General features: G+C 45.1%; 1 protein-coding gene across 1 annotated transcript in view; it reads left to right on the forward strand.

The window, feature by feature from the left end:
• Positions 1-5085: 5085 nt before the first annotated feature.
• The window catches only part of LOC135090815 (protein Wnt-1-like), a gene marked incomplete at its 5' end in the record, with an annotated part of 56808 nt that continues 49393 nt past the window's right edge, over positions 5086-12500 (forward strand). The window contains one exon of the mRNA XM_063987882.1: positions 5086-5297. Within this exon, the coding sequence (XP_063843952.1) occupies positions 5086-5297 (212 nt within the window). The remainder of the gene's footprint in view (positions 5298-12500) is intronic.

Here is a 12500-nt window from a genome sequence, read left to right on the forward strand (position 1 = left end):
CAGGTCCGCGTCCTCCCGCACCGCCTTAGTCTGCAGGGAAACTCTGCTTAATGACCTGTGCTTCTCCGGAGGGTGGTGGCTACGCGGCCCGCCCCCTCCTCCCCCTCCTCATCCTCCTCCTTCAGGGATTGGGGTCCGGGGTGTCTGGCTGGTGGGGAACTGCACCCATCTCAACCCAATTCCCTTTCATCCTTGTCCTCCATCAGGCAATGCAAGGCTTCCTCTTCTTCCTCTTCTTCTTCTTGTCTCTTCTTCGTTTCAGCTTCTTTTTTTTTCGGTATCGAAGTGAAATGGTGTCTTGTTTCGAGTTTCTTCTTTTTCTTGGTCTGATTTTATTTATTTTGTCCTTTCGCTTCGTTCCTCTTTCCTCTTCCTCTTATTATCTCAGTCTTCTTCCTCCTCTTTTTTTTTCTCTTCATTTTTCTTTATACTTGTTTTTGCCTCTTGTTTCAATGGCATAATTTTTTTATTTCTCTTCTTTCGTTCCTAATTTTTTCTCCTCCTCCACCTCTTCCTTCTCGATCTTCTCGTTCTCTTCTTCTCTTCCTCATTTTCCTCTTCCTTTTCTTCTCCCTCCATTTATCCCTACCCTTGCCATGTCCTCTTTCTTCCTCGACCCTCCTCTTCCTCTTCGATCTACTCTTTCTCCTCATTCTCTTTGATCTATTACTCCTACTCCTCCTCCTCCTCATTTTCCTCTTCCAGCACCAAACGTCAAGAGGACCAAAACATTAATTAAACCGCCTCTTTATAAACGTCTCTTCATGTGCACGTTCTCTTGCCTCTTTCCTCTTGGAGCGGTAGGAAAAAAGCGTGTCCTCATCCCTATTATATCCATTTTCTCAGCGAGGAAGCGAGGCAAAGAGTAACATAAATTTAGCAAAGATTAAGTAGTAAGGGTGAATATTAGGGAGGGGAAGAGGAGGGAGAGAGGAGGGGAGAGTAATCAGTCACTTATGTTTGTTATTATCTAAAACTCCCTTCTCTTCCTGTGTGTGTGTGTGTGTGTGTGTGTGTGTGTGTGTGTGTGTGTGTGTGTGTGTGTGTGTGTGTGTGTGTGTGTGTGTGTGTGTGTGTGTGTGTGTCTCTCTCAAGATCGTCACCTCACCTGGACAAATGGACAGGTGACCCGGTACTAATTAGGCGCCAGGTGATGAGATTTCTACTCCTCTCACCTGCGTACTCCCTCCTCTCTCTCTCTCTCTCTCTCTCTCTCTCTCTCTCTCTCTCTCTCTCTCTCTCTCTCTCTCTCTCTCTCTCTCTCTCTCTCTCTGTCTGTCTGTCTCTTTTATTGTCTCCTGTTTCTCTTCTTCTCTTCGTTCTTCTCGTTTGTCTCTCTCGGGTATGGTTTAAGTTTTTCTCCTTGCATATCTTTCTTTTTTTTTTTATTTACGTAAGTCATGACTCTCTCTCTCTCTCTCTCTCTCTCTCTCTCTCTCTCTCTCTCTCTCTCTCTCTCTCTCTCTTTCTTCTTTATTAGCATACATTTATCATTCTTATTCTTTACTCCTGCTTCTACTTATTGTTTCATCACATTACTTCTTTTCTAATACACAATCTTATTCATTTCACTACCTTTCATTTTTCCCTTCGTTCCGTCTCTTCCTCACATCTCACAACCTAATCTTATCACAACCTAATCTTATCCTATCTTTCCCAATACATTACATCGTTCCTCTTTTTTTGTTATGTCTTTAATTTCACTTCATATCCTTTTCTATTACATTCCAGCCTCCTTCCCCCTTAACATAATATTCCCCTCCTCCTTCAGCGCCTTCTGCCGGTACAGCGGGGATGGTCGCCTGCTGCCGAACACCATATGGTCTACTTAAGCATCAAAGACTCACAGCGTTGCCTCCCCCGTGACAGATGTTCACCCGGTCAGCTGCGGGAGGCGAGGGGTGGTGGAGGGGGAGGCGAGATGATCGAGGGGGCCAGAAAGCAGATAAGGGGAGGTTGCTAAGAGGGTACAAGGGGGCGGAGGGGCGAGAGAATGGGGGCACAGGGGGGCCGAGGGGGGTTTGAAAGGGGTAGATGGGGGACGGTTGAAGGTACAAGGGGGTGGAGGGATAGCTGATTGGGGATATGAATGGGGGGGAGGATGGAGGTGCACAAGGGGATGGAGTGGGGAGAGAAATGGGTGATGGAGACGGGGGGCAGATGATGGGGTTGAAGAGGGTGGAGGGACAGAGAGTGGCGAAGTGGAGGGGGACGAGATGAAAGGGGCGGGGACAACAGGGTGCTTGGTTATATAAAGATCGCTTATTAGTTTATTGACAAGATCACCACTGGCACGCAATGTTTTAGGGGCGAGTTAGATTGGGTTGGGTTGTCTGGGGTAAGGTTAGGTTAGGTTAGGTTAGAGCGGTAATACATGCGCCACGTTACGAGTGACGGGAGGAAGAGGAGGAACTTAAAAAAAAATGACAAGAAGACAAAAGAAGGCGAAGAAAGAATAAGAACACGAAATTGAAAACAAAGAAAGGAGAAAACGAACAAAAAAAAGTAAAAAGAAGAAAATGAAACAAACAACCAACCAAACAAACACACAAACAAACAAACAAACAAGCGCCCCCCAGCAAGAGACACACCACCACCACCACCACCACCACCAGACGAAGAAGAAGTAGAAGGACACACTAAACTTCTCCCACCGACATCTCCCTTCCTTCTTAAATGCCGCTGCGCTTGTCATTGGCTGGCGTGACAAGATGCTTACCCTCCGCAGCTGCTGATTGGTCAAGAGTCACGGAAACGGCGGGGGAGTGAGGCATGTCCTTCCCGCGTGTCCCTCCCCTTCGTCGCGCCTCGAGCAATTATTATCAATTAGCTTTAAGTGGCCTTGCCTTGCCTCATGAAGTACTTGTCTCTCTCTCTCTCTCTCTCTCTCTCTCTCTCTCTCTCTCTCTCTCTCTCTCTCTCTCTCTCTCTCTCTCTCTCTCTCTCTCTCTCTCTCTCTCTCTCTCTCTCTCTCTACAACCACTACCATTGCCACTCAACATACTTCTCTTATTCCTCTTCCTCCTCCTCCTACTCCTCCTCTTCCTCCCTGCGGGTCGACTTAAAGAGCTCTCGTTCGTGGCTAAGAGAGAGAGAGAGAGAGAGAGAGAGAGAGAGAGAGAGAGAGAGAGAGAGAGAGAGAGAGAGAGAGAGAGAGAGAGAGAGAGAGAGAGAGAGAATGTGAGTGCTTGCAACACCTCAAAGCTGCACTTAGATGAGCGGGAGGAAGGAGGGAGGGAAGGAGGAAAGGAGAGAAGGAAAAGAGAGGAGGCAACAGAAGGTAATGATTGGAAGGCTGATGAGCGTACAATACACATTTGACTCCTTGGTGTGTGTGTGTGTGTGTGTGTGTGTGTGTGTGTGTGTGTGTGTGTGTGTGTGTGTGTGTGTGTGTGTGTGTGTGTCTCGTCGAGTCATCATCGCACCTGTATCTGAGCGTCGCGGGGCATCCCAGGACACACACACACACACACACACACACACACACACACACACACACACACACACACACACACACACACACACACACACATCATTACAAGGCCGAGGGGAGAGGGGGCGAGGAAAGGAGAGGGAGGGGGGAGGAGTATGACATCCTACACGTCCTACACTGGGCATCCTGCACTCTCACCCTTGCGTCCCTGTGGTGGAGGACGCGCAGGCCGCCGCGACACTCCCACGCCCTGTAATAACAAGTCGCATCAGATTATATAGATATTCAGACATGCCGCTCACGGATGTAATTAGAAACACGGTGCGCGCTCTGCTCTCTCCGGAGACTTCAACGGGACCATGGGTGGCGGGCTGGAGGGGCGGAGGGGCTGAAGGGTCTGGGGGTCTGGAGGGGCTGGAGGGGCTGGAGGGACCTCGTGCTGGGCCGCGAGGTGAGGCGCTCCGAGCCCAGCTGGTGTGGTGGTCAAGGAGGATATTAAGATATGGCTCGGTATAAATTGGTTTGTGTGGAGCGTCTGGATGCCACACGCTGAGGCTCGCACACACACACACACACACACACACACACACACACACACACACACACCTGGTGGGTCCACGCATGCGCCCTGACCTGTGTTGCCGCATGTCTCCCGCCGTCTGGATTCCCACATGATATTATCCACCTTGTTTCGTGCGCGGGGATAGTTTTTTAGCGTGCGGTGGTGCGGGGGCGTCGGGGCTGAGCGGGCAGCAGCGGCGTAAGGGAGCGAGGCGGGACGCGGCCTCCGTAGGGGAGCTTCCGAGGTGCACAAGTCGGCTCTCTTTGCTGCGTGTCTGACCCGCCCGGAGACCGCCTCTCTCGGCAGCCTCAAAGCCGATCACACGGGCCGGACCCTTAACGCTCACCTCATCTCCCGGGGACCCTCCGCCCAGCGTGTACCTGCCCGCCACCACACCCGCGCCTCCCGCCCACCCCCGAGCCTTCCTCCCGCCCTCACACAATTTACCTTTGAGATAAATACACTTGTCACCGCAACAGGGGAGGGGGACGGAGCCCGGGGAGCGAGGGAGTGTTGTGAGCGGCGTGAGTGTCTTGCCGCGTGCGGGGCTGGCCAGCGGGTCGCCCCTTGTCGCCACTCTTGCTCAACCCGGCGCGGGAAGTGACGGCGCGAACCTTCTCGGAAGTGACATAGTGTTCCCGTGAATCAGATCCTGTGACGGGGAAATATAGAGGCGACGAAGGGGGATCCGCGACCACTCCTCTGACGCGCGCGCGGCCACAAGGACACTGCAGGGGAGTGTGCAGCGGTAGGCACTGACCACTTCGCTACCGAAGGAGGCGCTGATGGGGACGTTATCCTTCACAGCACAGCACAGCATTAGAGTGACGGGAGGGTGAGGAGTACGTCGCGTCTGCCGCAGGCGTGTGTCACGATGTGCCGCTCCTCGCAGTGGCGGGACCAGCACGCCAGCACGTCACCTTGATGGAAATGAAGACGTGCACGCCATAGCGCCCTGCTGAGGCCACACCTGAAGCCGCGTCAGTGATAGTGCCAGGCCAGTGCCAGACCAGTGCCGGAGCAGTGCTGGATCAGTGTGGAGGGTCGCGGCGGTGCATCAAAGCGGTGGGCCGAGTGAAGGGAAGCATGAGCGGGGCCGCGCGGGGAGCAGCGGCCACCACGCAGTGACGCTCCCAGCCTCACGCCGCAGCCTCTCCTCCTCCCGCTGCGCCAGGAGGTCGACGATGAGGTTCGGGGGCGGGGGAGGGCGGGGGCCTGCCACCTCCTGCCGTGGGCCGCCCTCCTGCTCCTCTGCGCTGCTGCCACCACCGCAGAACGCAAGCGGCGGGAACCTAAGTGGTGGTGAGTAAACCTTCCGCCTCTTGTTGTGACGCCTGCACGCTCGCGCACAAACACACGCACCCACCCACACACCTCCCCCCACACACACACACACACAACTACATTCAGTGAGTTTTTTAGGATTGAATTAAACAAAAACAGCACGCATGTGTAAATCAGAGCAACATAAAGCCATGCATAACAAAATTAAATTCGTAAGTATATGACACCTCAATATTATACATATAAATAGATAAAGGAAGACAGATGGAAGGATTAATACTTACACTGACAGATAAAGAATAACACTTCGAAAATTTAAACAGAGATAAAGGGAAGAGGATTTTGAATTTGTAGTACAGGATGGAGAGAGAGAGAGAGAGAGAGAGAGAGAGAGAGAGAGAGAGAGAGAGAGAGAGAGAGAGAGAGAGAGAGAGAGAGAGAGAGAGAGAGAGAGAGAGAGAGAGAGAGACAGACGGACAGAGAAACAGACAGAGACCCAGAGACACAGACAGAGAGAAGACCCACACACACCACCCACACACCTCCCCCCTACACCCCCACCCCACAAACACAACCCCACTACCCCCCACATGGGCACTTAAGGCGACGTGTGCACCTGTGTCTGTGTGTACGTGTCTGTGGTGTGTGTGCGTGTGTGTGTGCGTGTGAGGTGTCGCCCGCCCTTTGATCCTCACTGAGTATGCAAGGGCGGCGCCTCACAATTACGGGTAACAGGATAATATCAGGATCCCCGGAGGTTCCCCCTTGTTCGGCGCCCTCAGGGGATCATTAGCCGCCGCGCAGGTGACCCCCGGGGGAAAGATAATTACAGGTACTTTTACAGGTGCTTCTGACGGATCCCGGGAGATGAATTAGCGCTTGTAAGGCGACATGTTTGTAAGGGCCAGAGAGGACATTTTTATAAAGACAAGCCTGACTGTTTATTTACTTGTTTTTATAAAGACAACCTACGACAATGTAAGGAATATAAGACAATCTGAGCCATTTTTATAGGTCGTCCACGCCACTTCTATAAAAGTAGTTCAAGACATTCTAGGTCTTTTTGTAGGGAGATAAGGCAATTGTTATGAAGACGACCCAAACCGTTTATACAAATATATTTCTTTCCATAGACAATCCAGGCCATCCTTATAAGGGCAATAATGGTCATTTTAACCAAGACAATCAAGGACATTTTATAAAGATTGTTTAAGAAAATCTAGGTCATTTTTACCAAGACAATTCAGGCCATTTATTTTTTATAAAGGTGATCTACACCATTTTTATTTAGTCCACGCCGTTTGTAGACTGTGTAAATCGAGGCCATTTTTATAGACTAAGAAATCTAAGCCATTTTATAAAGAAAGACAATCAAGACCATTTTTTTTATAAAGACAATTGAGATAATTTTATGAACACAATCTAAGCCATTTGACAAAGTAGGGATTTTTATAAAGAACTATTTTTTTTTATAAAGACAACTTTGGTATTTTTTTTTAAACCACCAAGAACATTTTATTTATTTATTTATTTATTTATTTTTATAGAGGCAATATAGGCCATTTGTCAGTCACGTACCAGCAACAGTCACGTCACGTCACGTCAAATCACGTCACGTTTCCTGAAGACCATTTTCCCAAGTTCCCTCATTCTTCATTAACATTCTGACATTACGTTTTCTACACACACATTTTCCTCTTTGCCTCTTTAATACTTTACTAATACAGTCACAAATAGTCAGTGTGTGGAGACAGAATGAGAATGCATACATAAATCAGCCTTTATGAATATTCTTGCACACAATCTTATATCTTCAACATGCATGGTAGATTCAGGAATAAAGCTGAATAATAAAGGCAATATAATGATTTGGTAAAATATATAAGCGTAAAACTCAAATAAAGTATAATTTCCTCTTCAAACTGATACATTATAGACAACCTAATAATTTATGTACTGAATCTTTTAAATAAATCATAGTCCAGAAAAAAATAGTAAATAACAAAAGCAACCCAACACTTTACTGACTAAACATTAAATCCTCTATACAAATCCCAAAATCTTACAAAAAAAAAAAACTACAGAATTATAAAGGTAATCTACTTTCCTCACACTGAATCCTTTTAACCAATCACAAACTCCATAAAGAAAACGACTCAATCAACAAAGAAACCCAAAACTTCACAGATATAGTAGCAAATCCTCTATCCTTACCAGAAACCACTTAGAAAACCACTTAACCCAACAAGCGACCCTACTCAGACACGCTAGGCAGGATTCACTACTAAACAGACCCTTAATTCCTTCTACCTCACACTCCTCTAAGCCAGTGTTGCGTTGTGAAGTGAAGCTCGTCTCTAAGAACCGTACTCTGAAACACATCTGCGCCGCATCTACACTACTTTCAAAAGGCTCTAGATGAAGTTAGACTTAAGGCTGTTTTTACGGATCTAGTGACAGATTAATAAGATTTCCACATTACTACAAGGTTGCACACTCGTGAGAACCCAGCTAATAATTTCTGTGGCCCTTAAGAGCAGTCGTGATGGGAGAGCAAAGAGTTTCAGTACAAGGGGCGAAGTCACCTGGACCGAGGCTGCCCAGGTGAGGTAGGCAGGTCAGGTGTGGAGGTAATGTGCGTAATCAGCAGGTAAGGTAAGGACTCAGCTAGTTGGGTGTTTGTAAAGGTGCAGGTACAGGTATAGACAGGTACAGGTGGTGAGTATACAGGTGCGACAGGTGAAGGGGAATCTGTACCTGTAATTATCGCGTCAATCTGATTGGCTGTTTGTCCCATGGGTTTTAAGGGATGTCGCGGTGGTGGTGGTGGTGGTGGTGGTGGTGGTGGTGGTGGTGGTGGTATGTGTGTGTGTGTGTGTGTGTGTGTGTGTGTGTGTGTGTGTGTGTGTGTGTGTGTGTGTGTGTGTGTGTGTGTGTGTGTGTGTGTGTGTGTGTGTGTGTGTGAGGAACCTTTCGCATTCACATGGATTAGTGTTACTGTAGCTTGTGACAAACAGCTTCATACGGGCCAATAAGTCTGCTGGTGTTAGTTCTTCCTTTGTGTTCACTTGTGCCTAGTTCCTAAATATGAAAAGTTTGAGGTACCTAGTATTGTTTTCCTATTTTTTCCAGTACGTTTTTTTTTTTCTAATTTACTGAACACTCATAACACTTTAAACTTAAAGTAATGTAGCTTTTTTTTTATTAGTATATCTACGTGTTTTTTTTTTATTTTCTTTCTATCTAATTTACTGAAAAAAAAAAGAAATAGAGATGGTATTCTTCTCTCTGAACATTTCCATCTCGCCAAGTCACTTCAAGAAATCACCACTCCTATTCTGGAAACTGGAGACCTGGAGACCTGGAGACCTGCGCATTTTTTAAACAGTCCTCCCTTCATTTACATTCATGTCCTTTTGGTGTGGCCTCGTCCCTCGCCGCCGCCTTCCACACCCATAGTGGCGCGTTCCGACCCACTGACTCCCTTTAAAAGTCACCGTAAAATTTGGCCTTTCTCTTCCTTTTAATTCCAAGGGACGATTTAAGGTTTTCTAGACTTCTTTTTACACTTTAGGTCATTCTTGTTGGTCCTTATTTTTCTTGCTAATATCTGTTTTGTTTTGTTTTTCTTTCAGTGTGCCTGTGTGTCTGTGTTTGTCTTTTTTTTCTTGTTCTTCCTGTTGTTGTTGTTGTTGTTGTTGTTGTTGTTGTTGTGTTTCTTGTTTCTTTTCTTCTTGTTCTTCTTGTTCCTTTTGTATCTTTTCTTGTGTTTTTGTCCTTTTCTTCTTGTCCAAGTTCTTGTTCCTTTTCTTTAAGATGAAGATAGGTTACCCAGGTTTTCTCAGTTCCTTCATGCTTCGTATAATCTTAATTGCCTGCACCTGTACACTCCGTCTGCTAAGGATGTGCACCTTCTCGTGATGGGTTTCCAAAAATATATTCCGTATAGTAAACAGTATTGAAAAGATGTACACCCTCTCGTGATACTTAAAACAAAAAAAAAATGTATTACGTTTTATAAATCGTTTTGCGAAGGCGTACACCCTCTCATGATAATTTCTCCTCATTCCCCTAGGCCTAAAAAAATTATAAATACATAAATAAAATAAATAAATAAAATATAATAAAAATAAAACCAAATAAACGAGAAAGAAAGAAACAAATCTGTATTCCTTATAGCAAACAATCTGGCAAAGCTGTAGACACTCTCAGGACAGTCAACGAGCAATTCACTCCCTCTCCTTCATCCACTTCTTCCTCCTCAAGTCTGCGAAAGGTGCACACCTCAGACTGCTTCCATAAAAGTGCCCTCCATCACACCCTCCCTTAAAGGCGCTCCCTGCTGACGGAAAAGGAGAAATACGCTACATTTGGCTGCGTCAGGAGAAAAGGCAAATATCAGGAGTGAGGAACAAAGCAATCAAGGACAGGTACGTGCAGGTACGCCACACACAGGTACGCCACACAGGTACTACACACAGGTACACACGTCGATTAAGGAAAGGATGGAAAGAGAAACGAAGGAAAGAAAAGGATGCAAAGAAGAGAAAGAGAAGAGAAAACAAACCAAAACAAACAAATATAACAAGAAAACAAGAGAAAAAAAAGAAAACAAAACAAAAAGGATAAACTACAAAACACAAAAAGAGAAAGAAAAGAAAAAAAAAGACAATTGAAATGACCACGAACATAACAAAGAAACGTAAGAGGAAAAAATCACACGAGGAGGAGGAGGAACAGAAAGAGGAGGAGGAGGAGTTGGGGAGGAGATAATTGGGGAGGGACGGAGGGGCGGGTCAGGCCTAAATGATTGTCAGGTACGTGATAAAACACCTGTACACCTGAAGGACTCAATTCAAGGTATCCTACAAAGTGACTGCGAAGGATGAGGGACTTTTAAGAGTGAGAGGAAGGAGGGAGAGGAGGAGGAGGGTGAATGGGACAAAGGTGAAGGGAGAGAAGGAGGAGGCAAGGGAGGGAAAGGTTAATGGTTTCCTCCCTTCAAGGATATAAAGAGGAGGAAGAAATGGGAAGGATTGGAGGGATCTGGGAACACTTTATGAGGTGCGAGAATAGCGGGGAAGGAAAGCGTGGCGATGGGGAATGGATGGGAAATGTGAGAGTCAAAGGGTGAGGGTGAGAAAATTTGCCGCGTTGGTGAGAAATGAAGGGAAAACGCAAAGAAAACGGTGATTCCTGTGGGCGCGACGTGAAAAGTGCCTTGACTTTCAATACTATTTAGCACATTTTTCCTTGATCACTATCCTCACTCAGACTTTTCTTCCTTGTCCCAAAGACACCTCCAAACACTGAACTGGCTACACGTTGCAAATTCTATTCTATTTTACCTTTCTTTCTTTCTTCTAGTGAAAGGGTTAACAGGTAGAGGTAGATTCGATTATTTATTCAGTTATCGATGCACGAGACAGGAACACTCGACGACAGACAAATTCAGAGCAAAATTACGCGTTAAGTCTCTCTCTCTCTCTCTCTCTCTCTCTCTCTCTCTCTCTCTCTCTCTCTCTCTCTCTCTCTCTCTCTCTCTCTCTCTCAAAAAAAATAAATGAATAAAATAAAATAAATAAATAAAGAGATAGATAGATAGATAGATAGATAGATAGAGAGAGAGAGAGAGAGAGAGAGAGAGAGAGAGAGAGAGAGAGAGAGAGAGAGAGAGAGAGAGAGAGAGAGAGAGAGAGAGAGAGAGAGAGAGAGAGAGAGAGAGAGAGAAAGAAAAAAAAATGCAAAGAAAATCTAATTCACGTTTAGCGGCGTATGAAACTCCTCCTTTAAAAAAAAACAAGTTAAACACATTCCAACTTTGAAAGAGACGTGGAAGTAAAGGAAATAAGAGACGCGCTTCCAAACATTACGAATAAAAGTTGATTCTGATAAGACAAAAGATGTGAGGGATGCGCTTTTAACATCAGGGATCCGAGAATAAATTTGGATTCTGATTTCAAATAAAAGGCAAGAAAATACTGGAGGAAACGCCCGCATATATTTGTGTATTAAAGCAGATTCTGATGGAAGGACCTGAGAACAAGAGATGTGATAGTGGCGCTTTTAACACCAAATATAAGTGCAGCGGTAGACTGTGATCAAAATAAAACAGATGAAAAAAATAAATAAATAAGACAATAGATACATAAATAAGCAAATAAGGAAGGGAAGACATGCACTTTTAAATTTATGATTAAAGATAAATTGTGATGATAAAAAAAATGACGTAAAAATAAAAGAGGCAAAAGATGCGCAGTTGACGCACGTAACACATCACTGCGAAGGAAAAGTCTCGTAAGGAAAATAAATAAAAAATAAATAAATAAATAACAAAATAAAAAAAGTGCAGAAACAAAAAAAAAAAAGTGGCAGATGCGCTGTTTACACACGGAAGATATTAACTAAAAAGGTAAATTCTCATCAAGAAGACATACAGAACAAAAAGGTCACGAGATGCGCTATAAAAAAAAAGACATGTAAAATACTGCCATAAATGAAAAGTGTCAATAAGTAAAGATAAAAGAGAGAGAGAGAGAGAGAGAGAGAGAGAGAGAGAGAGAGAGAGAGAGAGAGAGAGAGAGAGAGAGAGAGAGAGAGAGAGAGAGAGAGATGCGCTTTCAGGTAGTTTCATAAATTTAAGCCTGACCAAAAAAAAAAATACATAAACACAAGAATTAAGAAAAAGCTTTAAACCACTGATAAAATAGAGGTAAAATTCTAATAAGGAAAGTACTGAATCACCTCTGCAGTATAAAAAAATAATAATCATCAAGCAAATAAAGAGAATTAGTTATCAGACAGAGTGGTAGATGAATGGAACGGACTCAGCAATCAGGTCGTTAGTGCTGAGTCATTAGGGAGCCTTAAAAGAAGATTAGACAAATTTATGGGAGGTGATGATTGGGGAAAATAGGTGCACAAGCTTCACAAACACACTACCACGTGTCTAACTCTTGGTTTCTTGCAGATTCCCTTATTTTCTTACGTTATTATGTTCTTAAAGCTTATACCATGACAGTCCTGAAACTCCAAAGCCATGAACACAAAATAAACATCCACTCACAAACAATAATTAATTAATGTGAGAAATAAAATGTTTAGTACTCACCATTTTTCTCTGTCGCGTGTTAAGATTCGCACCTGCCTCACACACCTGCCCTGAAATAATTGAGGTTTTTATTAAAGAAAGGCGTTCCATTAGTTGTGGTTTTCGGTAAC

The sequence above is a fragment of the Scylla paramamosain genome, chromosome 36 (genome assembly GCF_035594125.1).
Source record: "Scylla paramamosain isolate STU-SP2022 chromosome 36, ASM3559412v1, whole genome shotgun sequence".
NCBI classification, from domain to species: domain Eukaryota; kingdom Metazoa; phylum Arthropoda; class Malacostraca; order Decapoda; family Portunidae; genus Scylla; species Scylla paramamosain.